This window comes from Cuculus canorus, chromosome 3 (genome assembly GCF_017976375.1).
Source record: "Cuculus canorus isolate bCucCan1 chromosome 3, bCucCan1.pri, whole genome shotgun sequence".
Lineage (NCBI taxonomy): Eukaryota > Metazoa > Chordata > Aves > Cuculiformes > Cuculidae > Cuculus > Cuculus canorus.
Genome location: NC_071403.1, coordinates 83,978,444 through 83,999,604, shown reverse-complemented (window position 1 = coordinate 83,999,604; position 21,161 = coordinate 83,978,444). Strand labels below are relative to the sequence as shown.

General features: G+C 40.5%; 1 protein-coding gene across 3 annotated transcripts in view; it reads right to left on the bottom strand.

Moving 5' to 3' along the window:
- Positions 1–21,161, bottom strand: part of MACROD2 (mono-ADP ribosylhydrolase 2) — an 891,375-nt gene that overhangs the window by 78,925 nt on the left and 791,289 nt on the right. For all 3 annotated transcript variants that reach the window (XM_054061688.1, XM_009556568.2, XM_054061687.1), the window contains exon 9: positions 11,835–11,916. In XM_054061688.1, the coding sequence (XP_053917663.1) occupies positions 11,835–11,916 (82 nt within the window). The remainder of the gene's footprint in view (positions 1–11,834; positions 11,917–21,161) is intronic.

Genomic DNA, 21,161 nt, shown 5'->3' with positions numbered 1-21,161 from the left:
TCATTCACTTTCCCCCCAAAGAATGACATTATAGGCAGTTTCTTGATTATTGGTTCTGAAGAAGTAAAAGAAAATATAAGTATTTTTTACTGAAGCTTTACATGTCTAATATAAAGCAAAATCAGTGTCTAGATAGCTGTAAATTACATTTGTAATACCTAGATTTGTTTTTATGTTCCACATATTTTTTTTACCCCATCTAGAGGAAACCTTCTAGAGGTTTGCTTTAGTTTGAAATATGAACCACAGACAGTTGGCCTCAAAGCAAAATTGAGTAAAACCACAGAAGAACCCAAGAGTGAATCTTTGATGCCAGTAAACATTTCCTTAAAGATATATCACCAATGTTTCTTGCCCAAACTCCCGCATTTGAAAGACTAGAGCTGAGGCCCTCTCTACCTTTCAGCCTTACTCTAGAGCTCTTGAAAAATAATCCACTATGAAAACATGCTATAGTATGTGCATCCAAGGTAACTCTTGGTTACTCTTCTGTTTGGAGAAGCAGAACAGTAACTTTTCACATGGCTTCCCCATTAAAGCCCTGAATTTTGGGAAGCTCTACCAAGATGAACTTGCTGGAAAAGGAATTGCAGACCTTGTAGCTTGGAACGAGAGGAAAACTGACAATGACTTTCTGCAAGGGTCAGCCCACCCCAAAGAAAAATTGCATCAGTATCTAAATACTCAGGAATATTGGGCTTAGGATACTTAGGGATACTTAGGCTTAGGATACAAGGAAGCCACCTAACGCAAAATGCGAAATTTGGTTGAGAGTGCAGAATTTTCCTGGTTATAAGTTGGGCTATAGTCTAAAAATTAAGGTATTAGATAGTTGATGTATGGGAGAACAGCTTCCAGTCAAGTATGAAATAAATAAGTCAACCTATGATTGAAACTTGCCCTCTAACTCGCATCTTATCTGGAGTAACAATATTTCTGAGGATCACAGAGCTTAGCCTTTGGGAGAAAGTGGCTTAAAGCATACACAGTTGCGTATGTCACAGGATCCCTGGTAGAGTCATGTACTAAGTGATGCCTGTTATTCTTTCATTCCCTTCTCCCTTGTTACCTGCTGAGCTCTGTGAAACAGAATGATTACATCGTACCTACTCTTACCGACACAGGAGAAGAAGATGCCTTTTCTGTCATATACTTATTTTTTTATTTTGCCTTGCTGGTCAGGTTCTTTCTCTGTCTCATCAGTTGTTGCATACAGGCAAACACGAGCCAGATGGCTAAAACCATCAATCTGTGTTAAGATTTATGTTAGGAACAGTGAGGTGAAAGGCTCTAAATACCACTGCTAATCCCCAAAGCTATTAAACCTCCTCTTCCTTGTTGCTCACACTTCTATTTGCATTATTCTTCATGTTAGCATCCGGAGAGTCAACGCTGTACAAACACCTTTTATTTTTAACTGTGCATGCATTGAAAAGCTCTTACACAAGAGCCAGCTCCCCACTCAGAAGGCTGCTGTTTCATCTGCATTCAGGGTTTGCATCCCAGGCTGCCAGCACTCCCCTAACAGCACCGCATGCTGCCAGCTCCTCCCTGCTTTCGTTTAACCTCTCCTCAGCTGCCTCATCTCATCCTTCGGAATTTGTTCCTTTTCTCTGCACTTTCTTCTGCTTCCTGCTTTCCAGATGTTTCCTTATTTTGAGCCAACCCACGTGTCTCAATCTGCTTCTCCTTGCAAGTGTGACTCCATGTACTGAACATAACAGGGGAGGGGCTGGAAGGACACTGTGAGACTGGATCAAACTCCCCTCTGCAGTCTGTGTACACGTGGCAAACAGAGCCAAGAGATGGGCAGAGCTGCACAGGAGGCTGAAGGGACAAGTTGGTGATCATACTGCTGATGCCTAAAAAAAGCCCAAATCAAACTCAACCCCATAAAATATTTCAGCATTGACAGCTGCAGCCATCCTGTTGAGTTTGTTTGCTACACAAAAATAGGGATCCAGCTGAAAAAGTTCCTGCTGTCAAGCGTGTGTCTATTAGGTATTCCATTATCTGCTTGTACAGTTTCCACTAAAATTACAGAGGATGCGTGGCACAACAGTCTCACAATATCGAGGAAAAAGAATCTCATCTTACATCAGTCTCTGCTTGCTCAAAAGAAAAGCTTCTTGTATCGAGTCTTGGAATGCTAAGAAGTATGGGCCAGGGTACCCGCCTGATGCAAACTGTCTAAACCACGATAATATCAGGTTTCCAGCAGCCGAAAAGACGAAGTGGGTTCTCTCTCTCCATGTCTCTACCACACTAGCCCTTCCAAAAATTTATCTCAAAGCTTCACCCACCTAAGCAAACATCCCAGTATCCTTAGGAAGCTTTATAATCACACATCTCGTGTATATTTTCAATCTTTGGTAATTGAACAATACCTCTTTTTGACTGCTTATGACCACCGCTGCTACACAATAGGAGATTCATAATACTATACAGTCTTTATGCCCAACTCAGTCTAAGACAGACAACACTTTTGTAGCATAGTAAGAACATGAGGATGGCCTAGGGTTTGATGAAGTCCAAATGTACATATGAGGCTTACAATAACCTAGGAGCTCACAAACTCTTTGGGTTGTTCTAGTTCCTCCAACTTATTTCTCCATTGGGAAAATTCAACTGACTGTCCAATAGTACAGAAAAAGGGAATGTTTTCTTTGAGAAAAGGCAGATTTGGAAATCTCTGCCAGATGAGATCAACTAAACCCAGGCCTGACTCTTTTCACATCTACTTGTAAAAAATTATATTTTCCATAAAGCTTTTCCTCATCCTCAGTGCTCATTAGAAGAAGAAAAAAAAAAACAAGAAACCAAAAGAAAAAGGTAAAACAGAAAGATCCTTAATGATAAAGCACATTCTTCTGCTTTGGAAGAAGAGGTAGGACTACTTCTCGTTCTGAACATTTGTATTCTTTACCCGTGCAACCCTGCATACAGAGCAATAGGCACTATATAAACCTCCACCCGACACTGAGCAAGTTTAATCAAATTTTTTAGTCTGATTATAAAGAAACTTCCACTGATACACTCTGTACATCCTGGCCTTACTGCAGCACCAGTGCAGTTTTTCTTCCTGTGTTGCTTAGTTACACCAGTCCCACAACACCAGAGTCTCATTGATTGTAAAATGTGTTTGTAGCTTTTGAAGCCGTATCAAATAGAAATCCTTAGTATCAAACTCCTGAGAAGTTAGGTACTGGGTATTTTTGTCACCATATAGATGGCTTTTATGTACTGTATCACTTGATCTGCTGTAAAATACATACACCCATACAAGCCTCAGCTGCATATAAAGGCTACACAGTAGCTACCATTCCCACTGCGAGTGAACTGGACAACATTGTTCCAATGCAGGAAATGATGCTCACTACCAGGTCCAGATTTGGATTTCTATTTCCCAGATGCATCTACCTTTGCTTGTACCAGCAAAGGAATGAGGCTGTCCTTGGGAAAATGTACATCAGTTTTTTAAAAAGAACCTATTGCAAAACCTCCTTAATTCCTCCCTGTCCTAAAATACTGAAAACAACTGAATTTTGTTTATACAAGTGATAAAGTGGGTTTCTCACCCACATGTATGCTAATGTAGTAGTCACACACAAAATGTTATGTTTTGCATGTGGCAACACATTTCTAAATACAAGCTTCTAACAAAATCTCATCAGTAACCTAAGACAGAGGCAATCAAATGAGACAAACACAAATTTAACTGCATCCTTTGCAATTAGAAGCACTTGGGCACGTGAAGTGACTTGGAGAGGACAGGGTATTTTTGAGCATGACACAAAACGCGTTTGGAATGTTTCACATGGGAAACAACACTATGCAACGCAGCAGGAAGAAAAGATCGCTGATCAAAGATGATTCATATAAAGTATTATACAGAAAAAGCTTATGTTTGTTCACCTTCTGCTGCCAGGCATCTGTGTGCAAAGCACTGAGTACAGAACAGAACAGCAATACACCTCCCTCCCCCTGTAAGTCTATCCCCTAGCCTATAGGGAACATATAGACTGTGGTGAGTAATAGCTGCTGCTGGACCAGTCCTCTGCTGGTCAAGCTAATCCTCTTTTTAACTATATTTAAGACCTACAGGCTTCACAGTACCTGATAGCAAACATTCTTATACCATAACTATGGGTTGGGTGAAAATCTACTTCCTTTGTTTTCATTCTGATTCATAATTTCCTGGGACACCCTGAACTTCTTGTGTTACATGTGGCTGTAAATAATCATTCCATATTCACCTTTCTAATTCCTACACTCATCATCTTCCCTGTGCTCTCCATCACTGTTAACACATACAGGTCTGGTCCTTGCAACTGCATGATCTTCTTCTTCTGTGCCTTCAAGGGCATCCTCATCACCTGCCACTTTGCTGTTTCAATGCAGCCCTTAGCCAGGTGTCTTCCAGAAGCTGGAGAGCTCAGGAATTTGTAGTGAACAAATACATAGAAACAGCCATTTCCCCAACTTCTGGATTGAATGCAGGCTCCATCATCAGTCTCACAAAAGGAGACAATGAAAATATCTACAAGATGCTACCAAAGCAAAAGAGGAGGTTCCACTTAGCAAAGCCAAAGCTCCTGACAACAGTGCTTTAATAAGACTTTCGATACTCTGCTCCAAGCAGTGCTGTTGCTACTACTAGGAATGAGGAGTTTCCCCCTCATTGTTCTGGAAAACAATTTTCCAGGCCATATAGCAGACAATGTCACAAGCCTCTGTGAAACCATGTACAATCAGAGGATCCAAGCCCAAATTTTGATGTGATCAGTACTTGCAACACACAGCCAAACTCCGTCAGCAGTCAGCCTGGAAATAATTCAGAAGGGATTGCACCCAGAAGTTTTATTATGATTCAAACTGAAGCATGAAACTGCCCATTTACTTTTTATTAGCTAGTGGAAACCCACTGCTATGTTAGAAGGTGCTAGGATCACTTTCTTGGTTAGCATATCTCTTAAGATGCTGAAAATAGGATCTAAGCCATCAATTACATATTCTGCCTCCCGTGCACCATTCCTGAGCTGCTGCTTGTTCATCCTCTTGCATTACACTGAACCACTGGCAAAAGGGGCTAAAGACAAACAACCTCAATGAGTGGTAGTACTGGCACAGTCAGTGAAATGGCAGATGAAGACAAAAAAAATTGTCTCACAGTTTAATGAACACCTCTAGTTGTTAGTTAGCTTTAGATTTTATGAGGTAAGTTTTTTCGGATACATTTGGAAATGGACAATTTCAAGCATTATGGCTATATTAAACTTCTGGATTGAGCACAATTTTTACAGTATCGTATTTACGTTGTAGTGCACTTTATCAGGCTCTGTAGCTGCTGTGAGGGAGAACGAGAGCAAAGCCAGCATCCTGTTCTGGTGCACAGGCTCCTCCAGCTCCCCCACAAGGACAGTGTTTCCGTTGAATCCTCGGCTACCGAGAGGCGAGGAACTATCGTAGGAAACAGCTGGGCTGTGCTTCTCCCCAGGTGTCTTGAATTAAATCCTTCATTGAGAGGTATTGCAAAAGCCATCTGAGGAGGATGACATCCTCCAATATAAAGACAGCTGAAAAGCATACAGAGAGCATTTCACACCCATGTGAAACTGTCAGCGTGCCACAGCTTCCCCAAAACTACTGCTGCCTTCCACCCACCAAAAAGCCCGCACCAGTTTCTTCCTGAACACAAGACTCCCCCCTCCTTTCCAGTCTGGGGGGAACATTAAATGCTGGCATGGAGTCCAGAGCAGGCCAGATGGTTGTGAATGCATAAATACTGAGCCGTACCCTAGTACACTCTCAATGGCTTGATACATAGCCCTGAAAAGGAAAGGGATGCACGGTCATGCACCATTGCATTGCACATTCACTATTTAAAAAGTCAAGCAGGAACCTCCAGGTGACAAGTTATACCTTTCACAAGCCTGAGAAAGCAGGGAGACCCCTGAACTTCCAAATGTAACAGCAGGGATTGTGGCTCCATCAGAGCTGTGGGGTCAGGGAAGTGAGACTCATTTTGCTCCTTCCAGCAAACAAGCTTTGCAAGGGTTGCAGGTGATTATGCTCTCCACCAGGGCACAGGGCAAAGACTGTGCCACCGTGTCCCCTTTTGCTCCTGCTTTGGCCAGTCACTCTGGCTCTGTCCCAGCTTCTGCACAGCCTCAGACATGTTTGTGTGTCTGGTCACAAATTTAAGCTCTGTGTCATCAGTAAGGACCCCACAAGGCCTTGAAAGCTTTGTGAGGGAAAGCAGTGAAGAAAGGGAGATGACAGTCTGAGTGCCTCTAGTTAAAACCTGTGAAAACACACAGGTGGTTATCAGTCATGAACATGACAACCTGAAAACCGCACAGAGCCAGAAAAAGTAGCTGCAACCAAAACCTTCATGATGGCCCCCACTGATGAGGAGGAGAAGGCCAAAGGGATTTCAAACACCTCCAAATCTTACTCTTTAATGTCCATTTCTGGGGGACTCCAAGCCCTGTTGGCCTTTGCACACCTGCTTGAATGAGTCAGAAAAACTGCAGCCACGTGACTTATGAGGCAAATCACTACCCAGGTGAAATTTCAGATAAAGGATATCGGGTACTTCCAGTAAACCGCTTGGCACCTATCCACACAGTAAAATAAAGCCCATGAAAAATATTTTGTGGAATACATTCAGGTGATGAATTAAGGAAACGAATCAGCTCATGAACACTGCAAATTCAAAGAGAGAGGCTAAATTTATCAAACAAATTATCCATTTGATACAGGATCACTTACTAAGGGCTAATGTATGATTCCTTCGCTCACACTGAGGATTGCTTCAGCCTCAGTAAAGTCTGCCATGTTAAGTGGAGAGGGCAATGCTTCTCAATACTAATACAGAAATTACAACCACTGCTTAAGAGTTCACTCACGTATTAGTGCAGGGATCTGCCTTTTTAATACAAAGCCCTTCATTCAGCCATTTAGACAGTTTCCAATTTGATTCCAAGCCTGGCAGATCTCTTAACAATGAATTTCCTCTGCAATTGTAATATATTTGCACATTTATGCACAACAAGGATGCTGTGCATCCTCCTGAAGTAACAGAAGGATTAATATAAGACAGTAGCTTTTATCCATATGCTTTAGGTAGGGGGGACAGTGTTTTCGTCAACCAGGATAAAAGCAGAAAATGCATTAAATATCAGAACCTGGAACAGAGAGAAGAGAAAGTTTTTTCAAGATGAAGCAATTTCTCTCTCTTTTTCCTAACACCAACTGATATGGCTCAAAAAAAAAAAAAAAAAAAAAGAAAGAACAAGCTCTTCAGCTCAGCCTCCTTTCATTAGCTCTGAAAGGACACAGATTTTAAAAGCTTGCATCTTCCATCTATCAGTTGGTCTAATAAAAGTGCAAACCTGTCCTCTCTCTGACAATTTTAGGGATGCTTTAGTGAAGTAATTTCGTTACTCTGTTTACAAAGTAGTAAGAATGTAATATAACCTTGAATGCTGCAGCTTCACAGTACGTACCCTTTATAACATTTTTTGTCTAAAGAACATTTTCAGAAAAAATTATTGCCCTCTCCAATCCACTGATAATAGGTGATAGATCCAGAAATACTTTAAGCAATACAATTTAAGATAAATCTTTCAAAATATACAACACCCACCACAAAAAAGAAGCATTTGCCAAAGATCCTTACGGGATTATCTATCTGACATTTAAGTAGCTAATTATACACAACATACAGGAGAATAAAAAAAAGGTATCTTTACCTCCAGCTGGCTAGTGTTTACAAATACTCTTAATTTTACTCCTATGAATAGCATCCTAGAAGTATGTATCACTGTAAGGCAAATGTTGGTAAATCGATCTTTTCTAGAGTGACTGCTTTCATACTATTTCCTGGTCAATCTTATAAATACATATATTTAGTAATAAAAGCAATGCCTAGTATCTAGGCTGATGTAGAATTCTGTTAGAAGAAACAGAGAAAAAATGGCAAGAGTATCATCTCCTTTCCCGGAAAGCTCACTCATAATACTAGTAGCAATGAATCCAGCTTGCATATCTTTCAGGCAGATAAAATATCCTTGCCTGCAGTTCTGGCTCAGATATGTAGTAGATATGCAACAAGACACTCTTTTGGATTAAGCAGAGGACATTTCCCAACACAGCTGAAGGGAGAATGGTTGGACTATCCCATTCCACTAGGAGGTAGGACTTTATATATGAAAAGAATAAACCATCACTGTTTGTTGCACTTAATATGTTAAAACAGTGATCCATCCTAGCAGAGAAGGCTGGTTGTTCCACCAAAGCTGTCTTTCACCCTCGCTCTTTTTCTACCAGGACATACAAAAACTTCTCATCAAAAGCCCATAGGTAGAACAGAAAATTCTGCATGGACCACGGCCCTTTACCTTCTAAACTGGTAAAGATTCAGTGGCACTCCCCCTTGGAGCATTCTGGTTTTGGCTCAGGTTCTGTACAGGCTACTGTTTACTGAGATTAAATCAGAAACGATAAGACTGTGACAACTGGTCTGTTACTGAACAGCTTTGCTACACTCCTAAGACGTGAAATTACTTAGAAGTCTGTCTTTTCCCCCTATATATTTAAAGTTTGCAAATGACAAGGTTCTTGGCAGTTGTCTTAATATCAGTGCTATCACTCGACTAATTTCTTTGGCATTCCACTTGCAAAATAGGCCTAATGATATGTTCAACTAATGGAACAATTTCCCTATATCTATGTTCCACTTAGTCTAATGCAGTGAGGTGTAACTCTAGCTTCATTTCATTATCACTTGACTAGCTGAAGCATTTGGATGTCTTCTTGGATTTATTATTGCACTGGTTTTAAAGTAACAACTATTTATGTATAGAACTTCATGAATATATTCTTCTTTCTAAGCATTTTTTTGTCCATGTCTATTAAAGTAGATCTATTTCATAATGTTTCTGAATGCAAGACACACTTTAAAAACGTCTGAATATTTTTTCTCTAAGCTTAAAGTAATATTTCAGTGCTAGTCTCTCCTGTGAGTGTTCAGATAGTACCCTATCAATTTAAATACAGGGCAAGTCTATCCTTAAAGACTTTCATTTCTCTACATTAATAGATTAATTTATAAAAACCAAAAAGCAATGGAGTTTTCATAATTCTTTTCACAGTCTAAATATCAGGAATTTATTGCCAAAGATAGAGACAGTTGCTAACTCCTTGACACACAGCCATGTTGACTAAGTCCTCTGTGCAAGAAAGAACTCCCGCAGAGAGATGGTCTGTCCCTACGGTAGGAGAGTCTGTTGGTAACTTATCAAAGTCTACTATGTTAAGTGCAGATGGCAATTCACAAGAGACCAGAAAAAAGAAACAAACATTAGGCATGATGGTCATCTGGTGACCACCATCCAGACACTCAGCTGATGTTCTCATCAGCAGTTTATAGGCAATTTAGGATGGGGCTGACTTCAACTTACATCTGTAGAAGTAGTGCTACTCTGTAAAAAATATCAATTCAAGATGGCAAAGAAAGGTTGAGATTCTATATTAACTATTAGGACATTCCTCCAAGAGAGAGACTCAGACACTGACTGTTTCTTCAAGGACACTAATGGAGAATCATTTGGGTAGCATGGATCTTTCCTGCCTCCCCCTGTCTTCTCACAATTTTAAGATCTAAGTGACTCCTATAGCACACCAAATGTCCATGGTGATGCAAGACATTAAAATCAGATCTTCTGAATCACTGACCCAACCACAGGAAATCCTTCACCGAGCCAGGGATAGATGCTTTATGATGCTCAGATGTTAAATGGGTTCCTTTTAAAGCCCCAGCTCAGCAGCTAGTAGGTGCTCAGTTCCTTCTGGAAACAGCATCATTTTAAGGCATATCAAAACTGGTAATAAGAATCATTAGTTATGAGAAAGCCGCAGCAGGGAGTCTATGAAAATGGGTCCTAAGATTTTTTAGCAATCTATATCAAATTGTAGCTGCTGAGAGCTAAAACATCTTTCTCTGGACAGCTGTCTACATAAGCATTGAATGAACTTTTTGCATGGTCACATACCTACAAACCACTGGAATTCACTGCACTATAGAGAATCCCCACCACAATCACGTCTCTTTGGTCACATATCAAATTCCCAGATTTAGTTCAAGCAAAAAAATTGTAAAAGTTTCTATGGCAATACATGCATGGCAATAAACTTACTTTTAAAACTATGATATAACCGATTACCTATATAATATGGCATAATGCAATTATAAGTCTTTATAATAACATGACGCCCAACTACACAGATTCTCTGTAGACAAGAGTTCAACAACATCAGGTTTGGAAAACCTCAAAAAAGAAATCTCCCATACTCCTCTCTTTCCCCCTTTGGGCTTGCCATGATTCATCTTTGAAGTATCTTCTTGTGTCTCAGGCTTTCAAACCCAACTCGGTTTTAAATTTATAACAACACTACAAAGATTTAATCCATGATTTCAAAGACTGTCATGATGAAATTCAGCATTAATACTCAAATTTGTTGACAAATTGACACTAGTCTACTCTCACTTAATCTAAAGGGCAGGGAGAGAACCAGCAATAGTAGGCAGGGTACTGTCACTTTATCCTATGTGTTGGGGTCCAGCGCCAAAAAAATAAAATCACACAATGAATGGATTAGACACGAATGCAGTCTTTGAAATGCACGTTCAATGTGCTCCAGACAAAAATATTATTAAGCAGTTAGAAACCATTTTCTGCTACCTGAATAATTCAATAGGTCTTTACATTTCAGCTGTCAGTCACTGCAAACTGGAGATTACAGTGTCACCTACAAAAAGCTTTGTTCTAGTTAGATGAGACAGAAACGTCACCATTTCCATAGTACCAGCCAAATAGAAAGGAAAAAACCACTGTGACTACTGTGACAACACAGTCCTGTAGAATTAACGGAGACTCACAACACACCAAAGACCTGCTTCCTATTGCTCAAAGGCCCTCTCCACCAGACAGATAGTGTGGGGTGTATTTAAGTGACTGCCACTTCTGAAATTGGTGATAAAACAAAATACTAAAATCTGGATCTTGTCACATATAGTAGGACTGATGTCATAGAAAACAAAATCAAATGGGAGAAGGTAAGGGTTGATAAGAAACCTCAACACAGACTTGTAATGATAAATGATAAAAATAAATCATAGGTATATGGGGGCAAGGAGGATTGACAAATTTACTATCCACCAGATTTTCTTGAATTCTGGAAAGTAACCTCCTGTGTGAAATGTAAGATGAATGGCTAACATTTCCCAAGTGCTCCAGTGAGAGCCGTCTTTCTCCCATTCATTCTTGCACAGGGACAGCTCAAGTTTAATGTTCTCATTCAGACACAGTTGGGTTCTAACCCCTGCGGTATCTTTTCAGACCTAGAGAAACCCTACCCGCATCGTTAATGAAAGAGCAAAGCATGTACAAAGTGCATGGAAAAGCAATATACACTAAGAGCTACGTACATTAGCGCAAATCATTCTCTTCTCAGAGTCAAGAGACCCAGTGCCATGCACCAGGTTTCAGGAGGAGGTACAGATACAGAAGAGAATTAAGAAATAAGCTGTACTGAGCACACAAAACCAGGCCTTAATTTTGCAAAAGTGGTATCACAAGTTGTTTTACTGGTTCACAAATTTTAAATGTCTGCATTTGTCCAGGATCAGAGCCTCTATGTGCAGCTGATCTAATAGAAAGTTCACATTTTAATATTTGGCTTAGGCAGGGAAAGAAAAAGGATGCCAACTGTTGTCTCTTTGCTGTACCATTTTTTAAAGTCAGATGGTACTCGATTGCTATACCTACCTAGAGGGAAAAACTCGCCCATTTTCTTCTTGAAAATTTTGTAGTCAATCTCCAAAAAAACGCAGAAGATGATACGATCCACCTGTAAGAAACAAAATTATTCACAGTGAAATAATCACAATAACAAACATAGGCAATAATAGTTAATAAAGGCAAAGAAACTTTTAAACCAACATGCTTTTATGCTCTAAGTGAGCAAGTAAACATCACAGGGATGCATGTTTTGACTTTATTGTGCATCTGTGTTGCAATTTATAAAATAACATTTGCAATCACATCTCACAACTGTATTCTTTGTTAACTGCCTCCTGTTTATGCAAAACACTCTTGAGCACAGTATAAATGACTTTTGGCATTCTAGATGAGTACTGGGATACAATGTTTGATGGAAGAGTCACATGGGGGGCTTCTAATAAGCATACAAAAGAGTGAATGGGTAAGCAAAGAGCTCTTTTTCCAATCCTCGTCCGACAAACCTATTTGCAAAATCATTTAGTATTTTAAAATGGCTTTAAAAGGTTTCATGTGGTTTTAATTTACATGAAACCACTTACTCTTGCTATAATACAAGCAGAATGCAGCAAAACCAAAAGCTGATTAGATGACAGGTAGCACACAGGGTAAATAAAACATTTAATATGCCATCTACTTAGCAAGGCTGAGCATATCAATGAAACCACAGCCCATAATGTATGCACCACCCACCAATGATTTCAAATAAATTGTTTGAGAGATCATTGTATGTGAAAGGCTTTTCTAAAAGAGACCAATAAAAAGCCAAACAAAATAAAAAACAAACAGAATTCCAAAGCCTTTAAGACTGAAAACCACCCACACTGGTCTTCACTCCAGCCTTGCTATTTCTTTGTTTTATCCGTTTGCATAGCCCAGCACAAATTGCCTCTGCAGCCAAAACCTAGCTCCAGGAGGGAGCTGTGGAAGTAAAAAAGACCCTCTCAAGGCTGAGCTGAGGGACCTACAACCCAGTAATCTAGTGTTTCTCTGAATTGCATGAGAGCTTAATCAGAAATGGATGAAGCGTAAGCAATAGGAAATTCATCATCTTGGCTGGCACTACGCTGTCCTCATGTTTCCATGAGCAATAAGCAGATCTGCTGCTGTGGAACTCCTCAAGAGGGCCTTTGCACATACTAGAAAATGCAACAGCCTATCCCCCTGTGAGGAAATGGGTGTGAGGAACACTCTCAAAAAAATGCCTTCTTTCCCTTATCTTCAGTAGAAAATGCTGTCCTTATGCTAGAGCTGCTCTTCAAAGCAAAGTACAAGCCTTGGCTTCCAAGATACCATTACACTGATCATCTCAGGATTTTATTTCAGAGCTCATTTCAGAGCAGCGTGGTAGACTACAGAAGGGAATGAGAACAGGCTAAAATCAGTTATGCTAGAAAATGCTAGTAGTTGCTAACAAGGATGTCTCTGAATCAAAGCCAACTACAAAACCTGAAAGAGTAAACTAGGTAGGAAATATGAGTCTGAAGGTACAGGTTATGAGGGTGAGAAGGAAGAAAGAGACTTGTGAGCATAAGAGAGAGCAGCAGGATGGACAGTGCTTGCTGGGGAAGCATGTCAGCAGATTTGTGAGCAAGAAAACTGCCTGTTGCTGCCTGCTCATATGATGTTCACAGAAACAAGCTGTTTTGTGCCTCCCTTGTAAACAAACCCGGCTGGACCATGTCATCAGCTGCTCTTCACAGGGGATGTAATAAAGAACCCAAATACTGGCTATGTGCTCATGTCAAAAAAACATACTCATCTGTGTACTCACAAATCTATTATGTAAATCACCAGTGGAAAAAAGTGCCACGTTTTACCTATACAAGAGTTTCCACCTTAGTAACGTTGTGTGTTTTCAGGAGGGAAGCTTTAGACAGTGAATGCTGAAATTACGTTTATTATGAAAATTGGTTTACGATAGTACTGGGGTGATGCTAGAGTGTCATCTTCCTCCACCTCCTAAGCAGAGCAGATATTCACTCATTACAGTGATAGATCAAATAGGTGAACCACAACAGACAAAGGAGCAAGGATGAAAACTTATAAACCGGAAGAGGAATGATATTCCCACGCAGGGAAGTCCTTAGTCATCTTGCTTTCTATATAGTCTCATACACTCTGCTGTAAATACTACAGACGTTTCCCTCTTTTTATATAGTTCAACTTCTCAAGGTGCTACCTTTACTTCTATTTATTCTGTGAAGTTGACAATGATAAAACTTCTGCAATCCTGAGAATTTCTACTACTTCTAATATAATTCCTTAATTTAAAGATAGGGAATCTCTCTAGAAACGGCAGACTATTTCAAAATTTCTAGCTTTCTGATTGTATACATCCTATATATAAACCTGTTCAATTTCTTCTTGGTGTGAGAAAAAGTGCTCTATTTTTAAGTATGCATAAGATATTGTGATGACAGCTGAAATCCTGTGTTTATCTGATTGAATGGCATGTGTTGGCAGATAGTAAATCTGAAATTAAACCATATTCTATAATCCTGCCAGTCACTGACTATTTTATCTAACATCCCCAGCTAAAATAACTCAAAATTAGGTACGGAAAAGTAACCCTTGTCCTCACTGTTCCCATTCTAGTTTCAATAAGGAAATGTTTAATCCAAGTGACTCCCAATCTACCTTGCCTGCAGGCTCACAAAAGCTCAGCAGGCCTTTTGGGATGCACACATATGAAAGCTGCTCTTATTCAAAGAGGAAATCTCCCCTCTCATGTGGCTAGGAGATGCCAGCTTGATCAGACATTTCATGCCGTCCCTTTACAGGGGACAGGGAGTAGCCCCCAGGGACTCCCTTGAGCATGCCCAAGAAGCCCCCAGCACCTTTTGTAGATGCCCAGCTCCTCCACAGCTGACCAAGCACCACTCAACTGCAGCAGAAGTTTCACAGAGCTGCGAGTTGAAGGTATTAAAGCTCATCCTTGATTGACAGCTTTTTTTTGGAGGCCGGTATTAAAATCAACCATCCGCTGTCAGAGCCTGATTAAATTCTGCTTGCTTCACAGCTATGAATAGGTGGATCAAAGAACCCCAAAATTAAAAGTGCTGCAACACAGGAAGAAGGGAGTTAAATTGCATGAGCTATTCACTTAGTAGGCAGCTTCACAGCCCAAGTCTGCGAGTACACTTTAATATTATTTTCAATACTTTTTCTTGGGCTATGCTCCCTTTGCTAGGCTCCATTTAATTTTGAGGGGGATCGCTGCCCAGTGGTTTTGCTAGCTGTGCCAGGTAAGGATCAGTAAACTTCTGGGGCTCTGCATGGCTCACAGGGCTCAGGTTGTTTTGCAGTGGAATGGACCTGGAGTTAGTCGTTAATGCCAAGATTTTACAAGGATATAGCCAAATCTCATGAACTGAAAATCCCTTCCACTTGGTATAAAAACACTGTTGGTCTTGACAGAAGCAGGGTTGATCTTAATATAAAGAAGCTAACAAAAGTATTTTCTCCTGCTTTTTGTTCTTTGGGGTTTTGTTTGATTTTGAAAGCACTTTGCATCTAGTGAGTTTTAAGTTTATTGGTGGGTTAATGCACCTTGGGTTAGTTCACTCATAGACCACTAACGGTCTAGAGGAGCTCCATGGGAGACAGGGGTGGGCAGATGCTCAGGGACTGCATTGTCACCGCAGCACAGGAATGATGAAAAGCTGCCAGCACAGCAGAGCAGGGAGCCGCACCCCTCCACAGCAGCCAAGCTCCACCGACATGTAGCCACTGCCAACCCAAGACAGCTCTCCCCACAGAAGGCAAACGGAGCAAGATGGGCATGCACTGCTTGAAGAAATGACCACAAGCCTCACCACATTCAAGGCCACAATAAAACATGTTTAGTGATGCATTCTGGCAACTTCACACCCTTTTTAAAGGATCCTTTGAGGAGGATAAAAGCCCTGTCTTCCTAGCAAACTAAAAATACACAGCAGCTTCTCTAAAGGACCTTTCTCTTTACTGCAGTATAGGGGAGGACACTGCATTTGTACATGCACATCTGTGTGTACAGCCACTGACAGAGGAATTTATACTCTACAGCTGCACCTATATACAATTTAGGATTGCAAATCTCTCTGTTTTTATCTCAGCTCTTTTTCAGTGGCCTCTGGCAAGTTGTCTGATTCCTCTGACTCAATATCCCAATCTGTTTAGGGGACAGTAATACTTAGTTGTGCACTTACACATCACTACAAAGGGATATTGCCAAGCACAATCCACAGGACATGCCAAATGTTGCCATATGCACAGCTGTATGTATACCCAGGTGCCAAGCTTTATATATCAAGCACAGATTCAAAGCAGAAAACGGATCAAAGCGTGTTCTAGACTATTTTATGGAATGAATGTTTCCATGTCATTGCCATCTTGTGTCCTAATAGAATAAAAACCTGCAACAAAAATTCACCCAACTTCATTTCAGCACTCGCAAGTATTTCATGCATATCCCCAGTACTCAGATATTTACCCAGCAGGCAATGACTGCTTTTTATTATATGCAACAAGTTTTACCATAATTTAAATCTTAACAGAAAATACAGAATGGAAAAACAATGGTTACTTGAAAAACAAAGTTTCCCAATCCCAAATCAAATTAATGAATTAAACAAGCACCAAAGAGAATAAGGCAGCTTTCTGTCCTTTGTATGTGTAGCAAATCCCCTTTGTGAAATGCCCCTGCCTGATTCTACCAGGATCTATTGTTGTAAGGCGATGGTGAACACCAGGAGCTGCAGTAACATTTTTAGTTTATCGGACATTCCGTGAACTTAATTCAAAACTCAGTGAAGCCAAACGGAGGCTTTTTATTGACTTCAGTGTGCTCGGATCAGTGCCCATACTCTGGAATGCCAGAAATAACATTCTCCTCCTTAAGACTTAAAGTTCTTCTGAAATTCTAATTTCATTACCCTAAACCTTCAGATACTTTCTGAAACATAACCTTAACAGTCATAGTTCAGAGCTGTCTGCACCCATAAAGTCTCCTCAACTACAGTGCCTGTAGGGAAGAAGCCCTGGACCTTCAGCCATGCCACAATCCCACATTTTTTCTCTCTTTGGACTACGGGTGCTCATGCTTTCATTGCCTGACAAGACTTCCCTCACAGAGACTGGGGGCAAGAAAAGCACCTAAGTCAGGTTGCCAAGGCATGCTCCTGTGGAATCAAAATCTCAATTGTAGGAAGTAAAGACTGAGGAGAAAGAGATTTTTTAATGCACCATAGGATCAAGCGGCGAGTGTCCTAGTTGCTTCCTGCACACTGTGTAAGATTTCTTTTATTTCTGTGGCAAGGACTCATTTTGCTGTTCAGAAGTCCACATCTCTCTCTCTCGCACGTGCTTATCTTCAGGGATCTCATTTTCCATCTCTCTCTTTTCTGGTTTTCTGTCAGAGTTCCTCCCTGACTGGCACCGAGCTGAGACATTGAATTGACTACATGCAGAGGTATACTTCAAAGAGAACAACATCTGTTTCCGCCCCCTTAAGTACTAGTATATGATGCTCTTGATGCCGACAGTCTCCCTTTCAGCCTACCCTCTCCCCAATCTGATCCTCTGTTAATCCTATTGCAACCAGCTAACAGATGGAAATACCAGCTTTGTAAAATAACACAGGCATCTGCCATATCCCTCACAGCAGCTGTGATCCACTTTGCCAGAGGCGCTGCCTTTCCCAAGTACCATGCACATCTGGTCAGCTGTCCAGTTAGCAGCCTGCCTGACTGAACAGAAAGAGCAGAGAGGACTGCATCCCACTTGGAAACAAATCACGGACAAGGCCAGAAGTTTTCACTTCTTCCAAAGGTGACTGCTTCAGGCCCTATAAAATCCATTCAATTCACAGCTCCATAAATTAAAATTCAGCCTCCTGGTATTATTACTAATTTCACAGAAACCATTAAAGTATAGAGCCTAGCTGTCTGTCTGCTGCCTTCTGCATGACGTCATGGTCTATAATTGCAGAATTACTCTCAAAAAGAACTTCAGTCGAGTATTTATGGCAAATACAAAGCTTTGGCACCGCTTCCGTCCTCATAACAAAATTTAAGTAGGGCAGGTGAGTCCGACTGGCGATACAGTGAACTTGACAATCAATGATCTGTGTAATGATGTTCACAAAGCAAACCACCTAAGCCTTAAGATCTTTACACCTGGTCCAGCTTCAAACCCGCTGCAGACCTGAGCCAAAACACACTCCCTGCTTACTCGAACTTGCAGGCACCCCAACTAGCCCAGTTCAGGAAAATAGGCAATCTCTACATCACGCTTCAGTTCTGCTAGTGGAGAGAGAAAGATGTACTCTCTCAGGATAAAGCTTTCTAATTTTCATATATTTGAGTTTTGAGATTCTCTGAATTCAAAGCAAAAATCAAAATAAAAATCCACATTAATATAAACCTTCTGCAAGTAATGGTATTAATGGAGCGTTATGATATCACACCAAGAGCAAACACCCACTGAGGACTAGCTAAGAGGAAGCAACTTTTACTTGAGCCATCATATTACTTAGGCAGTTGTTGAAAGAAAAAATAATACAAAACACATGAATTATAAAAGGATTTATGGAATGTTTTCTATGGTGGTCATACTGAACTTAAAAATAAGAAAGTTATTATTAGTGCTTTAATATCCTACTTCATGACTGAAAGCATACTTTGCTTGAAGTGAAAGATAATTAAAAGTCCAAAAGCAATTTAAAAACAAAGTAAAAAGGGCCCAACAGAAATTTATTACAAGTTTATAATAGTAATACAAACAACATCCCAAAGGAATGTTATGTAAGGCTTTGCAGCAATCCCTGCCTGTAAAAACAAAATGCAGTAGCCACTGCACCCCACTTTTAAGAGTGAAACTGAAGATCATTTTAAAAACATGGTCGAAATGTCTCTCCCTGCCTATTGTGCCAATTCCTACGGCTCTGCTGGCCTTCAGCAGATGAGGGCAAATGACTGCCTGTATCACACGGGTGCCAGACACACCACTGCAGTTATCACTATGGCCTAAACCTATCTCCATATTACTGGAACACACTAGAAACCATAATATTTCCAGTGGAGAAGCACTTCTACCTGCAGACCTCACACACAAGTAAGTATACCAGTCTTGCGATACTTGGTAGATGTTTCTCTCCAGGTGGGGATTTAATGTGCCCAAGGTGATAGAGAACAAGAGCAACAGAACTGGGCCAGGACCCTGAGATTTTTTCTCCTGATCTCTCTCAAACAAAGATGCTACAGAAAAAAAAGGTCCTGTCAATGGTCACAAACAAAGTTCACTGCACATCACCAGTTTTCCTCTGACATACCTTTTCAATGTACCCATGTGTTGTGAGAATCAATAATGATAACTTTTTCCCTAATACTCATACACTGATGGTTTCTTAAAGGTTACTTATTCCCTTTTAGAGAATCTACTCTGTGCCTCCAGTACCTTTTTAATACAGTGCATTATTCAAGGACAGATAGAGCTTTCCATTTTGGACCTCGTGACTCTGTGCTGACCTGTTACTTTTTTGTATGAACTGGCAGACAAGTAGAGTGGCTGTCCTAAAGAAGCTCTCTGGATCTAAAATAGGAAATTACGATAAAATTTTGTGAGGAATTTACAAATGGTTAGCAACAAAATTGTATGTGTCCCAATTACTTCTATATTGCATGATTATATGACAATTAAGACACGTTAATCATGTATTGCTAACAGAAACACAGGCAGGCTACAAAAATCCTCAATAGTTAATAGTTCACATGTGGTTTTTTGCTCAGAAACAAAAAGTTTTTCAGTTTCTTAAAGGTGAAAAAACCTGTAAATCCAGCCTAGGATTTAAGGCAATGTCTCAGTATATTTCTTTTGATGGTCACTACAACTTGTCAGGAAAGGGGCAAGAGAGTAGTTTAAAAATGCATTTGTTTTTACCAAGATATCCATCAATCTGCACAATTCACTTTTATACCACACAAACACGATGACATAAAGCCCATTAATCTTTTCCAGCTTAATACCTACTGTCCTTTGAAGATACATGTTTGGAATATCTGAAGGCGACCTCCATTTTTCACAGTTACCAGTCATAGGGCAGCTGACACAGCCAAGATAATCCCGTATTCAGCGAAACCAGGGGAATGAATGGATTCTGATGAATGTAATTTGCTATCTCAGTGACAAATGGCAAATGTGAAGAGAGGGTATGCATGCAAATATAACTGCGTTAAATAAGGACTTGTGAAGGATAGTACTCTGAAAATATCTGATAGGCAGTTTTACAACAACCACGCGGTTTTGAGGAGATAAATCATCAGCTTACTTAAAGTTATCATTATAACCTCTTTGTAGATCTCTGCTGAATAAGATGGTATCGTGGCATACAATCAAGCAGGGTGTTTGTAATTCCACAGGCCAACTTTTTGCACCACATTTTACCATACAAAATATATTTTTGGTGATTTTTTAGTACAATTTCGACCTAAATACCCTAAATTTTCCAATAATTATGAGCAACCTAAGCTTGTTTGGACAGCCAACCTGTGGCAGACTAATTCCCGAAGATACCATGTTGTGCTAGCACCAAAAGCTCTTTGCTGGATCCTCTGCGTCTGATGTGTCACTTTGGAAAATTCTTGTATTCCTGATGGTTTTACCAGTTTTGCTGTAGTACCACATATTATCTATCGATAGAACTTCCACTCCTTCCCAGGGCCAGCTGGATAATCAGCACTATTTTCTCAGAGTTTACCACTCAAGAAAAAAAACATGCTTCAAAATAAAAACATCATCTACTCCTCGCCACCGTCTTTGTGGCTGCTGCAGGATCCTGAGTATAAAATAGTCCCAGGTTCTAAAATCGCACAGAGAGACCAAGTGATGGTACTTCCTACCCTCCAGACAGGTAGAAGTCATTTAGATTTGGATGTTACAATGAGCACCAGGAGGAGGCAGAGCTGCCTGAGACTGAGGGACAGCAGGGAGGAGCAATAGGGATTCATGCTCTGGATAGTAAAGGTCCGTACTGCTGTGCTGCCCAAGCAGACGCTAGCAGTGACTTCCAGGCCCCTGAGCAGTGGGAACTCTGTTTCTGTCAGCTCCCAACAACTCTGCCTCCGTGCTTTTCCCTGCCACAGGGACAGGAGTGTGTTGGTGTCTCGTGGCTGGAACAGAAACGTTTGGTTCTGACTATGCTGCTGAGGAGCCCCGAGAAGGCTCCTGAGGATGCACAATAAATGTTTGAGCTGCAGAAAAAGAGCAGGCAGAACAGTTCCTAGAAGCAGCAAATGATGGCTTAAATAACTTTTAAGTGTGCTGTTACAGGCAGGG